The sequence below is a fragment of the Dermacentor albipictus genome, chromosome 8 (genome assembly GCF_038994185.2).
Source record: "Dermacentor albipictus isolate Rhodes 1998 colony chromosome 8, USDA_Dalb.pri_finalv2, whole genome shotgun sequence".
NCBI classification, from domain to species: domain Eukaryota; kingdom Metazoa; phylum Arthropoda; class Arachnida; order Ixodida; family Ixodidae; genus Dermacentor; species Dermacentor albipictus.
This window is the reverse complement of record NC_091828.1, coordinates 7,603,554-7,626,245: the sequence shown is the minus strand read 5'-3', so window position 1 is coordinate 7,626,245 and position 22,692 is coordinate 7,603,554. Positions and strand designations below refer to the sequence as shown.

The 22,692-nt window shown below is 48.0% G+C and overlaps 1 protein-coding gene across 2 annotated transcripts in view; it reads left to right on the top strand.

Annotated features, from left to right (window-relative positions):
- Positions 1-22,692, top strand: part of LOC135910444 (uncharacterized) — a 263,909-nt gene that overhangs the window by 17,238 nt on the left and 223,979 nt on the right. For both annotated transcript variants that reach the window (XM_065442481.1, XM_065442480.1), the window contains exon 2: positions 19,251-19,363. In XM_065442481.1, coding sequence (XP_065298553.1) covers positions 19,256-19,363 — 108 coding nt within the window. In that variant the 5' untranslated portion in view covers positions 19,251-19,255. The remainder of the gene's footprint in view (positions 1-19,250; positions 19,364-22,692) is intronic.

Here is a 22,692-nt window from a genome sequence, read left to right as displayed (position 1 = left end):
GGCGATGACGTCGTCGAGGTAATAGAGACATGTGGACCATTTCTAACCACGGAGCAAGGAGTCCATCACGCGCTCAAAGGTGACAGGGGCGTTGCATAATCCAAATGGCATCAACTTAAATTGGTATAGGCCATCAGATGTGATGAACGCGGTTTTTTCTCTGCGAATATCGTCAGCAGCAATCTTCCAGTATCCAGAACGAAGATCGATAGAAGAGAAATAGCTGGAAGCATGGAGGCAGTTAAGGGCGTCGTCTATACGTTGGAGCGGGTAGACGTCCTTCTTAGTAATGTTGTTCAGATAGCCGTAGTCTACACAGAAGTGCGACGTGCCATCCTTATTCTTAACAGATGACGCCCAGGTACTCGAAGAAGGCTGTATGATGTTTTTGTCCAGCATTTTGTTGACTTCGCTTTAAATTACTCGGCGTTCCGACACAGAAACTCGATACGGTCGTCGGTGAATAGGAGTAGCATCGCCAGTAAGAATCCGATGCTTGACCGCGAGCATCTGGTCTAAAGGGCAATCGTCGAAGTCGAAAATATCTCTGTAGGATGGTAATACTTGGTAAAGGTCTTCAGCCTGCGCAGAAGACAGGTCGGTCGCAACCATTTTCTGTATCATGGGATCGGTGGCCGAGGCTGGCAGGATGGGCCTGCTAAGCTCGCAAGAAGCATCGGTTGATAACGCTGCCACGTGATGGTCGCCGAGACAATCAAAGTTGGCAAGGCAAATACCTTGCGGTGGAATTTGCTTTGCCAATCCAAAGTTAAAGATAGGTATGCGAGTGCGGTTCGCATTAATAGTAAGTTTACTGTGAGGCACGGTAACGTCATACTGTAGTGGAAAGTCGGGCAGAGGAGTGACAAGATACTTGCCATCAGGGACTGGTGGGGAAGACAAGAGTTCAATATAGGCTATTGATTTTGGCGGCAGGCGAATAAAGCCGGTGGGGCGTAGGCGGCACTGGGGTGCGTCAGAAGGTTCTGCGAACTCAAGGCGAAGGGTACTGGCAGAGCAGTCAATAAGGGCAGAATGCGCAGAGGGGAAGTCGAGGCCGAGAATTGGGTCGTGGGGGCAATGAGCAATCACGGTGAAGAGGACAGGGGTGTGGCGGCTGGCAATGCTGACTCGTGCCGTACACATGCCGATAATAGGCACAGTACCGCCATCCGGAACACGGCCGACGCGTGCCGACGCTGGGGTGAGGAGCTCTTTGAGTCGTCGTCGGAAGGCAGCACTCATAATAGAAAAATGTGCGCCTGTATCGATGAGTGCAGTGACAGGATAGCTGTCAACGTCAAGAAGGTTTTGTTTCGTTGGTAATGTGAGCAGATGATTTGAGGGAAGGGTCGACAATGCAGCTTCACCTCCAGAAGATGCAGTGCCTAGTTTTCCGGCTGGGTCCGGGAGGCGATAGGCGGCGAAGAGAGGCGGCGGGGTTGGGGCGAACGAGACTGATGGTGTCGAGGTGAGGGCGAGCGGCTGTAGCGAAGGTTCGGAGCAGGGGCATCAGCAACAGTGGGTTCATGGTGGGTGGCATAGGGAAGAGAAGGTCCAAAAGTCCGGGAATAAGTGGTGGCGTATGTACGAGGAGGTGGTGGCCATCGGTTGCGGTAGTGACGAGCGACGTGGCCAATGCGACAGCAGTGGACGCAGATCGGCCTGTCATTAGGGGTACGACATTCCGACGGGTTGCGGCAAGATATGGCCAAAAAGAACTGTCGGGGACGAGGAGGGCCGGTGGAGAACTGGGGAACGTAGTGTTGAGGCGTTGTACACATGGAGTTCAGACCGATGTTCTCAAATTCATGTCTGACTACGGCCTGAATCATCGCAATCGTGGTTGCTGGCGGATCGGGAGGCGTCACGATGAAAGCTGGCGGACAGGTGGCCTCGACCTCCCGGCGAACAATTCGGGTGACGTCGTCACAGGTGGTAGCCTGACGTGGTCGACCCTCACATGTCGACGTAGCAGCAGTGTTGGGTAGCCGCGTGATGTGATGTTTGATATGGCGGCTCTTAGCCTGCCAAGGCGACGGCATTCTTTAATGATGGTGTCGAATGTCGAGACGTTGCCGAAAACAAGCAAATTGAAAGCGTCGTCGGCGATGCCTTTTAGGACATGTGACACTTTATCAGCTTCAGACATAGCGTCGTCAGTTTTTCGGCATAGAGCCAAGACGTCGAGGATGTATGAAACGTATGGCTCTGTAGATGTCTGAACACGAGACGCAAGAGCCTTTCTCGCGGCAACCTCACGGCCACTGGGGTCACCGAGTTCCCTGAGTTTTTCTTTGAAATTGTCCCAATTGGGTATTTCGTCGTCATGCGTCTGGTGCCGTCATGCGTCATGCGTGGGGTGCCGCCGAGATACAAGATGACATTGGCGAGCATGATCGTTGGGTCCCACCTGTTATTAGCGCTGGCATGTTCACAACGCTTGATCCATTCTTCAACGTCGTGTCCCTATAGGCCAGAGAACACACCAGGGTCGCGATGTTGGGCAACCGTGACGACGGGAGCAGTCGGACAAACCGAAGCCGTTGCAGAGGTGATCTCGTCACCGGGGGGCATGGTGACAAGCTCGATGTACCGACCACTCCGGAGTTCCGTGGCGAGGACGGGGATCACTCACCTCCACCAAAATGTTACGTGTAGAAAGATGCAGACGGAAGAGGCTATTTACAAACTATTTACACTGGATTGGAGCCAGAGCGCCAGGCCCACTTCGTCATCGTTCTCGCGGCGGTTCGTCTCTCGGGTTACTACCGATAATATCGTACTAATATATATATCAGCAGGCAGCGTGTCTTAACCAGAGCAGCTCAGGTGATCTTGAGCTCGCCGCTCCCGAACGACTGGCGATGTGTCTGCAGCGCCGGGCATTCCTCTTCACTACAATCGCCCCCGATAGGAAAAGGAGCCATCCTATTAACTCATGGTGAATTCAAAATCATGGGGTCATAATAGGGCCTCAGGCGTTGTACGTGGGCGGTTTCCCTACCACGACAGCGTTGGTCCGTAGGTGGCGTGAAAGGCTCGACCATATAGTTCACAGGCGATATCTGCGCTACAACACGGTAGGGTCCTTGATACTTGGATACGAGCTTAGATGAGAGTCTAGCAGGAACGGCGGGAACCCAAAGCCACACAAGGGAGTCCGGAAGAAAGTCACAGTGTGGGTGATCATTGTCACGTCGAGACTTTTGTTGCCGTGGGTCGACGGCCGTAAATGAACCGGCGAGCTGACGGCATTCCTCTGCGCGGCGGGCAGCTTCAGAGAAGGGCCTACATTCGGATGAATCGGGTATGTACGGAAGAATGGCGTCGAGGGTAGTCGAAAAATCCCGGCCATACAAGAGGAAGTATGGGGAGAAGTTTGTGGTCACCTGTGGTGCAGTATTGTAGGCGAATGTGATGAATGGCAAAATGAGGTCCCAATCAGTGTGATCCGAGGCGACGTAATTGGAGAGCATGTCACCAAGGGGGCGGTTAACTCTTTCCGTCAGAACATTAATTTGAGGATGGTAAGCGGTGGTGATGTGATGAATGATGCGTTATTCAGCAAACAGCGCGTTTACGACTTCGAAGAGGTCCTCTATCACTCAGAAGTTCGCGAGGTGCACCGTGACAGAGAATAAAGTTTTTCAGGAGGAACGACGCTATATCACGAGCGGTGGCATCAGGCAGAGCAGCTGTTTCTGCGTATCGAGTCAAATAGTCGATGGCGAGGACTATCCAGTGATTCCCGGAAGCCATGTTCGTAAGGGGTCCATACAGGTCAATGCCAATGCGATCGAAAGGCCTGGCAGGACACGGTATTGGCTGGAGTGGACCAGAGAGATGCTGAGCAGAAACCTTGCGACGTTGGCACTGAGGGCACCACCGAATGTACTTGCACACAAAGGTGTACAAGCCCCGCCAATAAAACCTGCAGCAAAGCCGGGTGTACGTCTTGAAGACACCCGCATGTACACACTGTATTGAAGGCAGAACATATTGAACCACGAAGATGTCGAGGTATGACCAGCAACCACTTGCGGACGTTATAGACGTAATTCAGGCGACTGAGAAGTCCATCCCGAATTTCCAAGTGAGATGCTTGACGGCGCAAAGTTCAAGAAGCTGAAGGAACGTTCGACGGGTTTGAAAGGAAGCGGATAAGAGTACTAATCCAGACATCCTTGTGTTGCTCCGAAGCCATGTCACAGACCGATGGGAACGAAAGTACTTGGTCAACAACGCTTTCGTTTGACACGGGTGAACGGGAATGTGCGTCGGCATCGGTGTGGCGGCGGCCAGACCTCTAGACAACGCGCACCTTGAAATCTTGCAACCGCAAAGCCCAGTGAGCTAATCGACCTGAGGGGTCCTTCAACGTGGACAGCCAACTAAGTGCGTGGTGGTCTGTAATCACGTCGCAGGGGCGGCCATAGGGGTAGGGTCGAAATTTACCAAGTGCCCAGATTATGGCCAAACATTCCTTCTCCGTAACGGAATGATTCTTCTCGGCTTTGGTGAGAAAGCGGCTTGCGTATGCAACGACGTACTCGTAGAATCCAGATTTGCGCTTCGCTAGCACAGCGCCGCGTCCAACAGCGATGGCGTCGGTGTGTACTTCGATCGGAGCTGTCGGGTCGAAGTTACGCAGTATAGGCGGCGAAGTCAGTAGACGACGCAACTCTTGGAAGGCACCGTTACAAGCGGACGACCAGACCTAGTCGTCCAAGTGGCTCCGTAGAAGCTGATTCAAGGGAGCGGTGATGGATGCAAAATTGCGAATGAAGCGGCGGAAGTAACACAGGCCAAGGAAGCTACGATGTTCTCTTAGGGAGGATGGTATGGGAAAATCAGCAACTGCACGGAGCTTGGCGGCGTCATAAAGAATACCGTATTTAGATACGACATGGCCAAGGATGGTGAGCTGACTTGCGCCAAATTGGCATTTCTTTAGGTTGAGCTGAAGGCCCGCGGCTGTGACGCACTGTAACACTTTCTCCAGCCTAGAGAGATAGGTTTGAAAATCGGGCGAAAAAATAACTACATCATCTAAGTAGCACAGGCACGTTTTCCACTTGACACCACGGAAAAGGTTGTCCATCATACGCTCACATTTTGCGGGGGCGTTGCAAAGCCCGAAAGGCACGACACGAAATTCACATAGGCCATCTGGTGTTACAAAGGCCGTTTTAGGTTGGTCTTCGGGTGCCATGGGGACTTGCCAATAGCCGCTGCGTAGGTCGATAGAAGACAAGAACTCCGCACCTTGGAGCCTGTCAAGGGCGTCGTGAATTGTCGGAAGAGGGTAAACACCTTTACGAGTTATTTTATTCAGATGACGGTAATCGACACAGAATCGAAGCCAGCCATCCTTTTTTTTAACAAGAACAACGGGTGATGCCAAGGAGCTATCCAAATGCTTAATGTCGCCGCGCTTGAGCATGCCAGCTACTTTGTAGTCGATAACACGGCGCTCTGTCGCGGATACACGATATGGTCTTTGTCGCAGTGGTGCACTGGTACCCATGTCGATGCGATGACAAACAGTTGACGAGCGGCCCAAGGGAACATGCTGGCAGTCGAAAGATGAACGAAACTTGTCGAGAAGGCGTAGAAGCTGGGCGCGTTGAGAAACAGTAAACGTGTCAGCGATGGATCTATGTAAAACATCGGGTGAAGTCGACTCCTGCGCAGAGTTACAGGTCACCCTGGCGACTTCATGAGTGGTGACGGAACCAGTTGGCATGTGAATGATGGCAGCAGAGTCGACACACTGTGCACGGCCAACGCACTCCCCACGAAGCAAAGTGAGAGGAAAGGACAATCGGTTGGTGACGCGCAGTCTGCTGACGCCGGCATGAACGTCCAAAAGAGCGAAAGGCCGCGGGGAACATTTGCGACGAGCAAAAATTGCAGACGGTGTAAGAAGTACGCTGGTATCAGGAACAATGTTGCATGGCACAGTGGCAAGGGCAGAAGAATGTGGTGCAATAATAACGTCTTCAGCAACAAATACTTTATCTTCAGGTTCACGAGCGTCAAAGAGTGGGGCATTGCACAGCATTTGAAATTCCACATCAGCACGAGAACAGTCATTGACAGCCTAATTAGCGGAAGGGAAGCCCCAGCCCAAAATAAGATTTTGGGAACAAGAACATACCACCAAAAATTCGACGGTGTAGAGGAGGTCATTGATCAGAACGCGAGCAGTACACACAGCTGCAGGCGTGATGCGGTATGGTATACGAAGTGACACGTTGGATAGTCGCTTCGTAACGTTTCTGAGTGAATGGCAAAGTTTGGCACTAATAACTGTAGCTGCGTCACCAGTGTCAACGAGGGCGAGTGCAGCGACGCCGTCCACATATACATCAATAACATTCGTCGGAGAAGGGAGAGGCCTTGGTCTGATCGTGGGTGACGCAGTTCTGGCCTCTGGAACTGCTACGATAAGTTTTCCCGTCCTGGCAAAGAAGGATGACGACGCATCGGCGAAAGCGAGTGGCGTAGAGGCGATGACGAACGGCGGTCAACAAGAGGGCAGTGGCCGAGTAGGAATTCATCTGGCCAGGGTTCTGAGACGCGGAGGATGATGGGTATGGGGAAACGTATGGTGCGGCGTCGAAACTACGGCGGTAGGACGTTGCGCGGCGACGACAATATCGTGCAACGTGACCCGGTAAACCACAGGCAAAACATATTGGCCGGTTGTCAGCAGTGCGCCGTTGTCCACTGCTGTGTGGGTACCGTGGCTCAACGAAGTGAGGAGCTGGACGCAGTGGCATGACTGAAGGGGATGGCCCAAAGGTCGGAGGTGGAGGCCGTGCGACAGCCCCGGCATAGCTGAGAGGTGCGGTCGCCTCGGGAGTCGGCACCGGCGGAGTCTCCTGGGCAGAAGGGAGAGCTGCGCACACTTGCTCGTGGATGACCTGGTGAACGTTGGCCTGCAAAGGCGAATGTGGTGCCGTGGCTGAAGACAGCAGCGAAAGCTGACGAGTGGCCTCAGCACGGATGAACCCTGTTATCTGGCCAAGCAGGGAGTCCATCTCAGGAGCCGCGGTCAAAGCTCGCGACGGGTTCGTCGGATGCATGGGGGCGCCGCGTGAGAAAACGCTGTCTGCAGAGCTCATCGAAACTCTGGAAAAGCTCAATGACTTGAGAAACAGTGCCTGGGTTTTTGACAGCAGAATATGAAAGACATCGTCGGAAATACCCTTCATAATGTTACGTACCTTGTCCGCCTCCACCATCGTCGGGTTGACACGCCGGCAGAGGTCGACGATGTCCTCTATATAGCTGGAAACGCTTCACCAGTTTGCGGGGATCGGCTTCGTAGGCGTTGTTCAGAGCCAAGCTTGCGCACGCCAGGGCGGCCGAAAACTTATGCGATGCCGGTTTTGATGCTAGTGCACGTGCGCCGATTGGCTTCGTGGTTTTTGAACAACAGCTTGGCGACGCCCGATAAATAGAAGATCGTGTTGCCGAGCTTGAGGGGATCCTCCCATTTGATGGTGTTGCTGGCGCGTTCATACGATTCCAGCCAATCTTGAACCTCTTTCTCATTGGTGCCGCTGAAGACATCAGGATCCCGATGACGCTGGGCACCGGCACATACGATGGCTGGAGTAACCGGCGGGGATGTCGGGCTGTGGTCGTCTGGCATGACGGATGGCGGAGTTCGGGTGCGTAATGCCGGGTTGGGAGAAAACCGCAGCACCTCCACCAGAATCTAATATGAATACGGTCCAAGAGAGCAGCAGGCAATGTATCTTAACCAGAGCAGCTCAGCTGATGTCGAGATCGCACCTCCCGGAGGACTGCCGATGTGGCTGCAGCGCCGGGCATTCCTCTTCACTACAATATATATATATATATATATATATATATATATATATATATATATATATATATATATATATACATAAGAGGTCTCTTGGAATGTTTCCACAGGCGCAAAAGCCAATGCCTCAAGTTTTTTGACCAGTCACCGTCACTTTTGTACCACAGCATTCTCAACAGCATGCTTACCGTACACTTTCTTGTCCTGCGTCTCGCACTGGCAGTATACTCTGAACTTTTAACAAGACCAGTATATCAATATGCACTATCCATATTGCAGAAACGTACGCCCACGGCAGGCGCACTTGCCGTAGGGTTTTTCATCTTTCTGCTCAGCCTCGCACGCCTCTCACGGTCAGCCTGTTTTGCAGGAAGAAATATCATTATTGATATTATTATATAGTGTAGTTCCTTCACTATAATTTATAGGAATCATCCAGATCTCTTAAACTTGACATGCATTTAACCTTTATTAGATCAACATTTTTACACTCTTATGGGAGGCATTTCAATCTAGATTGCTCAGCCAGAGAAAGCACTAATGAACGCCTCAAAGTTTATTCCTATCGGGCATTCCTAAACAGATTATATATGCAAAATTTTATGCCAGCTTGTATTTTCTGCAATTCAGTGCTCAAAGCTGACTGATTCATTTTCTTGCTGTATAAAGGTTGATTCAATGTCGATATCAAACTATAATTATTCAATTCGAAACTGTAAAGCGATGACTATATCTCTAAGCTTATTAATGCGATTTTGTTCCATGACCACAATTAAGTTTTCGTTCTTCCTCTCATTAACAGCGATAGAAAGAAATTGTTCAGTTTGATAAGTATCAGGAGGCAAACATTCTGGAGTTTCTCCTGAGCGTTTCTTCGCATACTATAGTGTGCGTTTTTGTATCAAGTTCTGGTGTTGCAGTCGCAGTGATGTACGCATTTTTAATATGTTGTAACAATATAAATATTGAACTTTCTTTTTAAATCTGCAAAATGTGGCCACGCAGTAAGGACCAAATTAATAAGCAAGAAAAGCTGGAGATTCAGTGCACGTCTTGGAATCTATGCCAAGTGAAGTTTTGGTCAAGACATCAGTTAAATGCTGTTAAAGTAACTGCGATATATAGAACTGGTCTTATCTTCAACAATCCAACCTGTCATCTTTTTCAAGGTTTGTTTATGCACCGCATAGGCCAAACCTTAATGTCATGTAATGTTTATGCAGTACACTGTTCACAAACTATACCAAAATGGAAACGGCCGTTAATGTAGATGCACACTGCGAGACATCAACACAGTGACGTTTGTTGAGGAAGGGGTGGTGCGAGGCCTATGCAGATGAAGAAATGGCATGTGCTTATGTACTTATTTGTTTATATGCCTCGCAGGCTGCACGGTTGGAGTAGTAGGTGAGGCGGATTAAAAAAAGTAGTTACAAAAAGAAGAAGCGCACAACATGAAGAAAAAAACAAAAAAACGCGCCGACTATCCCAACGTGTTTTACTGGCACAACATAACACAATACTTAACAAGAACAGAAAATATTACTACCCATGCGCCCTGTACAGATCGTAAACCAGCGAAGCTGAAATGTGCGGCCCCGGTGCTTATCACTGGGTTAATTCTGACGGTTTATTAAAATCTTTCTGAATTATGCCATGCATTTGTGTTTCATAATGCGTTAACTATAAGATTTACGACTGGGTTAAGCACTGTAGTTACCTACTGACACACTGGGGCTGCACATTTCATTTAATTAAATGCAGGGATACATTCTTGAACATATTGCGTAGTCGCAGAGAGACCGCTGCACGTGCACTCTGCTGCCAGAGAGAAACGACCTCACTACCGGTGTAGTCAATGGCCCGCCACCCCTTTGCTGCGAGATAATTGTCATCACGATTTCGCCTTAACCCCGTCCTGCTCTGGGTTCCTTCCCTGCAATAATACGTAGATAAATGTGTATGTTTTATTTGCATAAGCATATATAACCCTACCCAACCCGAAATTTGACCATCCCTAACGTACGATGAATGCAGTTGCTCATACCGCCTAAACAATGGCTCATACCCCCACAGTAGGGTTTCTGTGGTCGGACAACGAGCATTTCGTCCAGGTATATGCAGGTTCGCTGTAATGAGAATGACCACCCTTCTGCTGGAGACCAAGGCGATCATAAGGCACACTAATGAGCGAAAGTTTATTGAACATGCCGAGTAAATCTGGTTGACAAGGAGTAAATCGAGAGAGAGAGAGAGACAAAAGGGAAGGAAAGACAGGGAGGTTAGCCAGTATAAATACCGGCTGGCTACCCTGTGCTGGGAAAAGGGGTAAAGGGAATAAAAGGAGAAGGAAGAGAGAAGAAAAAAAAGAAAGAAAGAGAAAAAAATGCACACAGTAACGCGATATTACGCGTAACAATAGTCAAAGGCGTTCGCACAATTCACATGTCTTTAAGAACTTGAGCAAAGCCCTTAAGGCCTTGAGTGCCGAAACCCGTCTGGACCAGTGCCCTAGAACTTTCTCTTCTGTGAAGGGGCGATTGTCCAGTTTTTCGAGCACGGTCATGAGCACTTTTCTTTGCACATTGTACCGTGGACAGTCACAGAGGAGGTGCGCGATCGTCTCTTCGCAGCCGCAGGTGTCGCAAGAACGGCTGTCGGCCATTCCAGTGCGGAGGGAATCGGAGTTTGTGGATGCCACGCCGAGCCATAGGCGGCACAGAAGTGTTGCTTCCGCTCGGGGAAACCCTGGTGGAAGACGGAGTTGCAAACTTGGATCCAATCTGTGAAGACGTGTGTTCGCGAATTCGCTGGTGTTCCACAGAGTTAGCGTAAGCTCGCATGCGAGGGAGCGAAGTTTTGTGGCTGCATCTGTTCTTGACAGTGCTATGGGCACAATCTGGGCACCATCATGGGCCGACCGGGCAGCGTCATCCACACTGTCATTTCCCGTAATTCTGCAGTGACCCGGTATCCACTGGTAGATGATGTTATGTCCCTTGTCGATTGCGTAATGGTGGAGTAGTCGGATGTCTGCGACTAATTGTACGCTTGGTCCGTGGTTGAAAGGGGACAGCAGACACTGGAGAGCTGCCTTTGAATCACAAAAGATGGACCAGGAATGTGGTGAATTGGGACCTATAAACTCCAGAGCAGTACGAATAGCTGCGAGTTCTTCAGCCGTCGATGATGTAACTTGAAACGTCTTGAATTTGATAGTGACAGATTGAGCGGGAAGTACCACTGCTCCAGCTGAACTGTTACAGGAGACAGAACCGTCCGTGTAAACGTGAGTGCGGTCGTTGTGTTTTTCATGTAAGAATGAAAGGACGGTTTGTTTGAGGGCGATAGATGACATTTCCGTTTTCGTTTTGATGCCGGGAATAACGAGAAGGGCCTGGAGTGGATGCAGACACCACAGCGGTAGAGATGGCCGCGCTGCAGGTGCGAAGTTTGAAGGTAAACCTCCGTGGTTGGCGGCAATAATTCTGCTAAACGCTGAACGAGGTCGAGCGGCAGGAAGGGAGGCGAGATGATGCGATGGAAGTAGCGCAAAGTGCCTGATGTGCACCCGTAAGGAGTCGACGTGAATATACGTATTGATAGAGTGGTCATGCGCGATGGCTATTGTTGCTGCCGTTGATGCAAACCTCGGAAGGCCAAGACAAATTCTCAGAGCTTGAGCTTGTACAGATTGGAGGGCTCGGAGGTTGGTCTTACTGGTCCCACCAAGTACAGGTAAGCTGTAGCGTAGGAGACCCAAGAACAGTGCGTTATAGAGTTGGAGCATTGCATTCACAGACGCACCCCATGACTTTCCTGCAAGAAATCTGAGCACGTCTGTTATCGTCACTAGTTTCCTTTTAAGGTAAGAGACGTGAGGACTCCAGGAGAGGTCTCGATCTATTATTACTCCTAGAAAACGGATTTACTCCTAGTAAATCGAAGTTATACAAAAAGGATGGGCAAGAACTGATATGTGTCCATACAGATCCCAACAGGAAACACATCCATCTCTGAAAGTATAACAGAGACCATCCTCACCTAAGATTCTCCCAGTGTCTTTGCATCAACAGCTTCCATAATTTTTCTAGGCAGCCGGTATGATCAAAATTCTAGCTTCTTCCTCTATAATGCACTCTCCACATCAGGGCGTGCATTATAGAGGAAGAAGCTAGCCTTCTGTGGATATTGGCTGCCTTGAGAAATTATGGAAGCTGTAGACATTAAAACGCCGGGAGAGTCTTGTCAGCATGGCCTCCGTTAGAAATGGATGAATTTCCGGTCAGGAAATACACATTAAGTTGTGTGTCTCATTAGTGTTTTTGCGTTTGGTTTATTGTTTGTCACTCAGCATATACTCAGCGTGTACATTAAACTATTGGTTCTTAGATGATTTCAGTTTTCTTGTTCGTCCTATGCGTTCTCTGGTGGCATTTGCAGCCAGGCTATTCTTTTAAACTGAAACAAGTCGCTTTATTGGCCCTTATGATGCTTCTGTGTACCTTATATAATTTATTATTTGGGCAATGTTGCAAAGCATACAGTGTGAAGCAGTAAGAACAGGGATCGCTAACTTTTAATTAAAATGTTTATCGTGAAAATTCACTGATTTAAAAATGTTACTAGAAAGTAGTACAGCAAAAAAGCCTGATAAACACTAGTACTTGGTGAAAACATGCATATTCAAAGCCAGGAAAGAGAGAAAATACAAAGAAATGTACAAGTCCAGGGGGAAAAAATTGTGATCACCAAGTGCACATGTGGCTACTTTCTAGAAAACGCTTTTACTTTTTTCCAATGGCATGGAACTCGAAGAGTGTGCTTGTATAAGCAAGTTGTCAGTCTGTCTATCGGAATAAGAAAAGTGTTTCTTGAAAGGTGTTGGCACGCACGATTGGCGATTGTAATTAGATTTGTCTTGCCATTAGAATTTCTCTTTCTGTAGCATTCTTATGTGTTTTGTTACATCAAGCACCAATTTTTATCAAGCCTTCAAACCTGTCTTTCTGGTAAACTGTATAAATCGCCAAATTTTTACAGCGAACCTTAGTTGTAAGTGAGCAGTCATCCGTCTCTAGCGCTATCCTGTTGATACTGCTTCATGCTATGCACCCTTGCAACATATATGTATGTGCGAGCACTCAAATAGATTTGGATGTGAAATCGAGGCCTTGGGCGGGGGTATCATTCTTCTCCTGTGCAGCTTCTCCTGTGCAAGTTTTCAGTTCTTATGTTGTGCTCATAAGCCTGCTTGCGTCTTGGAATATCTGCATGGCTATGTATACTGCAATTTAATTTTTGACCATGTGCGTGCAATTCGCACGTCAATCTCCTGATTTTCCTAACAATATTATGTGAGGTGCAGGCCCAGACAGTTTCTGGTGAATCCATGGAGGCGTGCCGGATGTTGGAGTCTGCACATTCGCACTGCAAGTGCTGCTTTGATTGCTTTCAGTTCTGCTTTTCTAGGTGTAGAATGACCTGCAATGGTAGTCACTTCTATGGGGTTTAATTTTATGTAGTGCCCTACTACTGTTGCACTGCTATTGCCAAATCAGTGTACTATATGTGCCTGGTGTTTTCTTGCACCTTCATGATTAGCAACCTCGTCTGTGTGTTTGCCAGTTGCATATATTCCCCTGGCCTAATTGTTTGCCCCCGTATTCCACGGTATGGGCCTGTTGTGTTGCAGGTTGAGGTGCTCCTGAGGTTGTGTTTCTGAAGGGAGGATCAGTCATCTTTACATCTCATATGCTAGCTGGCATAGTATTTTGGGAACAGGTTTTGCGCTTTTGAGGCAAATAATTTTTGCTGCAGGCTGCAACTCTCCTCTGTCAAGGTGCTTGTTCGTTTGCTCTTTCTCAAAGAAGTCTTCAAGCATGATAAAGTTGAAAATACCTGTCAAGACCCGCTGCCTGTATTCGATTTGTTGTCTTTTTTAGGCACGACTCGTAACTTATACCGTACAATACCTTGGACACAAGTAGAGCATCTGTGATTTTCTACAGTATCCACACGTCCACACCCCATGATTTCAAGATTATTCTTTTCAGCAGGTGTAGAATTTGCGTCCAGACATGGCATTATTGTTTCACCCACGTGCTGGGTCTGCTGCCATGGTCTTACACTAGCTGAGAATTTGTGGATGTTGATTTGTGGGTATATTTGTGGAGCTATGTGGAGCACCATAATAAATTTCGGGCAGTTCTTGATTATAGTCCTTTTGCCGACGTCAACGTAAGCTGACTTATCAGAAAGCGCGAGGCCAGACCAGCCAAGAAAGTCTGCAGTGTTGTCGAGAGTTTTTTGCATCCTTCTTGATTACTGTATAACTTTCCCATAGACTGTAGTACACCACAGACTGTAGTACTTCTTGTAGTATGCATGTGTTGGTGTGGGTGGGCCAAATGTGCCTCCAACTCTCACCTGGAATTTTCTGTCTTTCAAGAAGGCACTGGTGAACTTAGATGCTCTACCAGAAATTTTCTCGCTCACAGTCTGTATGCAGACGACATTACGCTGTGGGTGGTTAAAGGTGGCGATGGAGATGTAGAAACCACGCTGCAACAAGCTGTAGACACGGTTGAAAAGTACGTTACCGACAAAGGCCTCGCCTGCTCCCCGCAAAAATCAGAACTCTTCCTACTCAGAGCCCCTACAAACCGCAAATCCGACACTGCGCCATCCCCAGAAATCACTGTGCGAGCCGGAGGAGGCGCGATCCCGGTGGTGACCACCATCCGTGTACTAGGCCTCTTCATGCAAGCTCACGGGCGCAACGGCAACACAATTCACAAACTGGAAGCATGCGTTCAGCAGACGATGCGACTCATTTCAAGAATTGCCAACCGACACTCTGGCATGAAAGAAGCCAACCTCATAAGGTTGGTACAAGCCTTCGTTCTCAGCCGCATCACCTACATCACCCCGTACCTCTGCCTCAAAGCGGCTGAGAGAGAGAAAATAGAGGGGATTATCCGGAGGGCCTATAAACAGGCTCTTGGGCTACCTGTAAGAACGGCTAACGCTAAATTGCTAGCCCTAGGTGTGCACAACACCCTCGATGAACTAGTAGAAGCGAACCTTATATCTCAATGCGAAAGGCTAGCTCAGAGTACCGCCGGGCGAAACATCCTCCAGAATCTCGGCATCAACTACGAGTCGATGCAAAGCATTAAAGTAGACATTTCTCACGATCATAGGCGCCATCTCAAAATTAATCCACTCCCTAAAAACATGCACCCCGAATTCCACAAGGAAAGGAGGGCCGAGCGGTCCAAAGCCCTACATAAGAAATTCCACGCCTTCAAAGACGTAGTCTATGTCGACGCAGCAGAATACATAGAACGCAACTGTATGTCCCTTGCAGTGGTGGACTCCTCAGGTCAAATATGCGCTGGTGGTTCAATTCGCACCAGAAGCTCCGAAACAGCGGAAGAGGCGGCTATCGCTCTGGCAATAGCCTCCACACATTGTCATTACATTATTAGCGATTCCAGAGCAGCAGTACGCAATTTTGCGAAAGGTCGGGTCTCGGCTCCCGTAAAACACATAATAGACACAAACCAACACCCACGACCAATCCACATCATTTGGGCACCAGCACACTCCTCCCTACCCGGCAACGATGCCGCCCACACCACCGCTCGAGGACTCGCCAACCGAGCACCCGGATGGCTCACGCTAGGATCAGGGAGGGATCGCATGGTCAGTTACCAAGAAATAACTCAGCACTACAGGTTAGCCAGGGCAGTGTACCCGCCAGCACACAAATCGCTTAACAAGCGACAATAAGTAGCTTGGAGACGACTTCAGACGAACAGCTACCCCAACCCCGTAGCCTATCACTACTACTACCCGGACCAATACCCTAATACATGTAAGCATCGTCAGCAAAAAGCGGATTTATTCCATATTATGTGGTCGTGCCCAGCCGAAAATCATACAAATCACGAAATAAGTAATACTGAGCAGTAGGAGGCCGTGTTGCTCAGCTCCGACCCTGACCTGCAGTCCAAGGTCATCGAGAGAGCTGAAGAAGCCGCCCGGGCCCAGGGGCTCGTGGCTGCCTAACAACAAGGTCATCCGTCAATACCTTGTTTTCAAATAAAGTCTTTACTCACTCACTCACTCGCTCATCGTTGCTCTTAACAGACTAGCATGAGCGACTGCTGTTAAAAGCCTGTTTCCTCTCGTCATTCTTTCATAAGCGGTATTACACAATGCTCTGTAATAAGCTTTCGCTGCTTGTTGCCCACTCTTATCTGCCAGAAGGGACAACGCTTGAAAAAGGTTTTCTTCGTACTGTGTACATGATGTAGTGTGAGCATTTATGTCTTGACGTTTTTATGTTTGCAGAACCAGCTTCCTGACAGAGTACTTGCTTCGCCTGATCATGCTTATTTGTGCAGTGCTATTGAATAACACATAATGATGCAATGAATGTTTACACACTCGATGTACCAGAAAAGTTGCTTGTTTTACAATTGTGTCCTTTGCTTTTGAGTAGTGTTAGATTTTGCATAAGCATGCTCCCTCATGCAACAGTATTTTGGAAGGTTAAGGGTTCAATTAATTATTATGAGCTAGATCTAAGCGCAAGAGCTTTATTTTACATTTGACTCCCACTGAAATGCGACTGTCATGGCTGGCAATTCAACCCCTCGCATTGTGTTAGCAGCAGCATGCTATAGCCCCAGTGGCAGGTGAATAAATTCAACAATTTATTTGCCTACAGATTTGTTGTTTTTTTTTCTTTCCTGTTTATGTAGGGAAAACTTGGAATAAGTTTCTCATTGCAAAAAAAGGCCGTCTTTCGTCCTTTGTTGAATAAACTGGATATTGTTTACAGTTGAAATGCAGAATTTGTTTTAAAATCCCAGAGTGATATGTTCTTGCATGTAGCATGGCATTTTATTACTTTAAAGCTAGTAATGCCATCGGATATCGTAATACGGGTTTACACCCTCATATATGTGGTAACAAACTTGTTAGAAGCTGTTATGTAAGGCATAAATGTTTCTGCATACTGGATCGCTGTGAACGTGCACGAACTGTTTGTACTTACAAGATTCCCAGGAAGGTATGCAACTGGCTGACTTCGCTGCAGAGTTTTGATTTATTTCTCTTTAATGTGTCATCTTCTACTGCTTCATCTCCACGAGAACAGGTTGTATGCCTGCTTTTCGCGTTGTTTCACGAGTTTTACATGGCGGCGCAGGAAGGTACGTTGTCACTGTGCCACCATAGGAGGCGAATAATTTACTTCATTTACTAACTGTATAGTTATTTACAGTTCAAAGCAAATGGTAATATAGGTGCATTAAGGATACAAAGTCCGGAACATATTTATTGTTTATTGGTTTCTGTCCAAGAAAAATAAATTCTCCAAAGAAGAGGTGCAACTTAGCGCGCGAGAAATATACGAAAACAAATTAACAACACTTATTATTCAAGCCAAGGAGTTAACGCTATCGTAGAAAATTCATTACGGTTCTTTTTCATTAATACAATAAAGCTGGCTTTTTTCTTGTTGGCATCAGGAATGCTCACGTCTTGTCACTTCAGCGTACACGTTTGCTCTATCGAATTTAAAAAGTAATTGAGGTAAAATAACCTTTCAAGATGCATCGGCAAATTCACGCTTGAAAACCTACAAAAAAATTCAACTGAACGCCACCGCGTTCAGCACAACGTTGAAACTTCGGGCACTTTGCCGTCTTGTCATTTGACTTTGCTGATGTTGAAATTATGTAAGGGGCTCCGTACGCATGATTTTTGTAAGCTACTCAACAAAAGAAAATTGTGACGACCCCAAAAGGCCATGTCATCTCGTGGGAAGTGAACACCTTGCAGTATTGACAACTCGCAAAGGTGTAGGCAGCAAACGTGAAAATGCACTTCATTTGCGTCGTAGCGTGTCAAGGAACGCACAGAAATGGGAGAATGGAATCTGCGGTACAAGTTTTTTATTCTCGCTTTGCGTACGTACCGAATTAGGCAATCCACATCGCACAATGCACTTGTTGAGAGAGACGCCATTTTTCAAAACAAACCGGAAAAATAGCTCTCCGCGCAATTTCGACGGAAAATCGTAGCGATCGCTGCGACGGTACGACTGTGCGACCAACCGCTTGGACGCAGCCGAAAATCGGGGGGTTGGCACTACGGCTGCGATTTTCATCGCAAACGACGGAAATCGCACTTCCGGTGCGCCGAAAATCGCGTCATGTGAAACAGGCTTTACGCACGAGACCAGCGAATAGCTGTTCTTTCAAGCCGTGCATAAGATGGCTCAGCTTCTTCGAATCAGGCATGTTGGGGTCCGCGCGGCGAAGAAAACGAGACATGTCCTCGGCAAACATGGAAACTCTCCCGTTTTGTTTCTGAATGCTCAACTCTCGAGAAAGCGTTGTGCATTATCTCGGCGATCAGTGCTTCCGAAGGAATCAACTAGCCGACGGCAATATTCGTCCCACGTTGTCAAATGTGCCTCGCGGTTGTGGAAATACGTCCTTGCGCTACCTTCAAGGGCGAAGTACACATTCGAAAGCTTCTAGTCCGGACGCCACTGATTTACCTTAGATACGTGTTCGTACTCGTCCAGCCAGTCTTCGGCGTCTTCGTACGTGTCACCGTGAAAGCTTGTGGGGACTGGATTGTTTTGAACAGTCACCCGTGTTGTATTTGCAAGCGCCATTTCCTGAGTAAGTGAGGTCGCTGACAAAGTTCCTTGGAAGAGACTGAATTCCCGGCACAGACCTTGCAGGCAGCGGTTTGCGCGGTGCACAGATGTCTGGACGCGTGGACGATGTGTTGAAGGGCTAGATGCACGGCTACTCGCACGAGTGGTTCCTATCATTAGGCGATGATGCGATACCCCGCACCTCCACCAGTGTACGGGCTCACTTACAAGAGCGGATAGCGGTATTTCGTCTAGACAATTAGAACAAGCGTTCTGTTCAGGCTTCTCCTTTAGCGATTCGCTTGCACACTCGAGGTCGTCGTCTTCGTCGTCAGCGTCGTTGAGCACAGATAGCATCGCGACAATATTCTGGTGGCGATGATATTGCTTGAAAAGCGAATTTGTAGCCAATGGCTGCGTCCGACGGCTGTCGGACGAGGAGCTGGCACTCACGTCATGCAGCTTAACAATCGCCCATTCTACCGCCAGTTCTTCAGCGAGCACCGCAGCAGCCAAATTCCCGGTGACGTTGGGCACCTCTGACGCTGCCGGCGCTCTACGGTTGCTGAGGAGGCTTGCGGGTCGCTGCGTGGCGTGGTGGTCGCTAGCATGGAAGAGCACTTAGAAAGCTCAATTTATTGTTTCCGCAGTTTTATCTGCCTTGATGCAGTCACGACCGCGTGTCAATATGCGAATTACCAACCATCTTCTCAAATGCAGGAGCGATGGCCTTGCGTGAGTTGTCATTCGGCTTCAGTCGCGGACCCAAGCCTCTACTCCTGCCACCTTTGATGCAAGCAAGCACGCAGAACGGACTTCATATAAGGTTTGCGGTGAGTTCCAGAGTCGCACAAGCAGGGTTTATTCATCGCTATGACCTATGAAATCTACGAAGGAAACAAGCTCCAAGCGAGGTGTTTTGCTGTTCTTGTTACAGCTGCGGACTTGAAAGGTCGCGGTGCTGCTAATCCCCTTGATCTTGTTTGATTCTTTCTATAGGTCACCGTTTTTTCCCACTTTTTATTGTCGCTTGTGCAAGCGTCACCTTAAGCTGCGGCCATAGTTTAGCACTACTAAAGGTTTTAAGGCACATGATTCAAACGTGCCTTAAATTATAATTGACAACACCGTGACAGCTGGGGCTAGTCGCTACATACTCGCCAGGGGAACAGCGCCAAGTGACGAAAGACAGAAAAGAACGTGAACGCAAACCAGTGCCGACTGACGGCTGAATTCTCTATTAGGAAATGAAATCACACACATACCTAGAGAGAAGAAAGGCACGTGAGACTTTGAGGCTTCTGCTATCGAGGCGAATGGTGTGTCTGGCGTCAGCAATGCATCGTTGCCCTTGACAGAGGCAGAAGTAACATAACTGAAGAACCACAGTTTTTCAGGGGTAACCTAATCAGTGTCTCATTCTTCGTAGTTATGCGCACTGATGTACATTTGTTTTCTTTTTCTTGATAAAGAATTCACTCGTCAGTCAGCGCTGGTGTCTTTACAACTTCTTCTCTGAGCTTCGTCTTTCCGCGCTGTTCCCGTGTCGGTTATAAATGATACTTAGGAGGTAAACTTCACAAGCGAGATATTTGTTCCGTTAGTGCCAGAGTTATTTCTTCTTGATTGTTCATTTTATTTTCATGAAGAAGGTAATAACCAGCTAAGGTCTTCGTACGGAAGGATGAATAAATCGCGTGTGACTTCTAAGCATGTCATTCCATGCCTCCACTGCAAAGCGAGCTTCCTTTTCTTTATCTATACAATGGGAAATGGGAAAATGAACACGTAAACAGGACGGGCACATAATTTCAACTATGTCACACAAAGGTTAGACAGGCACTCTATTATTATAAATCTATCAGACATGAGTCCAAACCAGTTTCAATGAAATGGGAAGGAAAACGTAATAACAACTATGAATGTATCACATATGAAATTTCGTCTGCAGTGCCCACCGTCTTAGTAAGTAAAAAAAATATCAACGAGGTTACTACACTTTGTAATGCGAAATTTGAGCGCAGCTATATACGCGTTTTCATTTCACAATATATTGGCTGGCAAGGACAATGTGAGTCGTGTGGCACATTCCAAACGGAGCGAAGTATGGCGTGACTGCCTCGCTAATCTACAGATCACGAGAGGAAGCGTGGGCGCAATTCACAGCAGCCGCCGTAGAGCGTCCGCAGCTCATGCAGCGCTTTGCTTCTATATGTATGTTATACGTAGACGTGCCCGCCGCATGCCCTCTGTGAGCAAACGACAGCATGATATCGTAGCGTTCGTCGCTAAAGAAGCCGTCTTGCGCAGCCCTACACTTTCCTTATCATGCTTTTGCTGTACCCTCCTCCTCTGCTTTCCACCACATGGTTACGCTGCACCCTCCTTTACTGCTATTCTCGTCGCGCTCTCCTTGCACTCTTTTCTCTGTCGCAGTCTTTCATCCCCCGCTGCGCTCCGTGTTCGCTCTTTCATCCTTATGCGTCTTCCTTCGCTGGGCAACGCCGAGGGAGGACTCCTAGGAACGACGCCGACGCGAAGCGCAGGAATTGGCCCCAAAGGGCTGCTTTCTAAAAGGGGCACAATACGCAATTTTAAAAATTGCCATGCGCACCAGCTACAATACGCACCGAGACAGCATGTAAATGCCTAAACTAAAGAAAAACACGGTTGATTGAAAAGAAAGTCGCAGTTTACCCTAAGGGCGAATCACTGATTGCGATAGGAAATTATTCGACAGATATACGAAATATGGATAGCAGTTTTATCAACTGTATGCACTTGCGAACATTCTCTTATTAACTAAATCAGCAAGCATTGTGTCACGCGCGCACAGGCAAACATGAACACGTCCTGCACTATGACTGCGGAATCCCGCTTTCAAAAGGCTGTCCAGAGGAGGAACGGTAGCAGCAGCTTGCGAATTGCCTTTCAGCTGCCTCTCGCATGAACACAAATTAAGCGGCGACAACGCAGAACAGCCGGAGCTATCAGACTTCCGCGCGCCTAGACTCTTTACCTACTTGCGATCGCTTTCAATATAAGGCCCCTGAGGTCACGCCCATGCTGCATCAAAGGCAACGGTCTGAGCCTGTGTCTTGTGTGTGGACAAAGGTGGTGCGTTTCCTCGCCGCCTTGATCCATTGGGCATGCGAGATCGAGCCGCCATCCTCGGATCACCCTCGCACACTTACCCTCACAACCACAGCACGCAGCGCACAGCCGCAATATTTTTGCACTTGGTCACTCTACATAAGCTCACGGCGAAGGCGATACCACAAACGGTGGTGGAAATTCGCTTGGAATTTTTACATGATTGCTCTCAGAATGAAATGTGTACTATCTATAACAGCAGCCACACACAGTACCCCATTCGCGCGAAAACACGCAAAACCCACTGCAATCGACTACACAAACACCGAAAAGCTTGCACCTTTTGAAAACTTCCACTTAAGTATGAACCAGCCAGTTTCAATGTACTGTCTACAAATTCATGAGTTAGAACCTTTAAAATAACAAAATATGGGTCTTACGCGCAAGAGTCACTATCTGATTATGAGAAATACCGTAGTGGAGAACTCCGAAAATTTTTACAGCCTGGGGTTCTATAGTGTGCACGTACACACAAGATCTTGTATTTCGCCCCCATCAAAATGCGGCCGTTGTGGCCTGGATACACCTTAAAAAAAACACAGGCAACACGCTAAGATAACAGAACCTTCAGAACAAAAATAACAATAAAGTAGGGAAACAATATAAAGCAAAAACAATGGCTCTTAGCTGAAAGGGGTAGAAGCGCGAGAAGAAACAAAAGCAGACAAGAAACACCTTTCAAGATACATAGAGTGACAACGGTAATCAAGAATTCTTTTTCAAACCACTGAGTGGACTTCCACTTTGCCATACGAGAAATCCAATAATTTTCGTAGCAAGGACCCCGATGACATGCTTATATATTGGTCAGCGCTTCTGGCAATGAAATAGGCTTCAATTGTTTCCCTTTTTAATTTGTCTGCTGATTTTGCCAGGAAGGCCTTGTTTTCGAATTCTGCCGCGCACCAGCAACTTCTCCTGTGAAAACCTAAGCGTCCTCCCATTTGATGGCAAACTTTCAAGCTATGTTCTGGTGGTCTTTCGTTGAAACATAGAGCTGGCTGCGCTG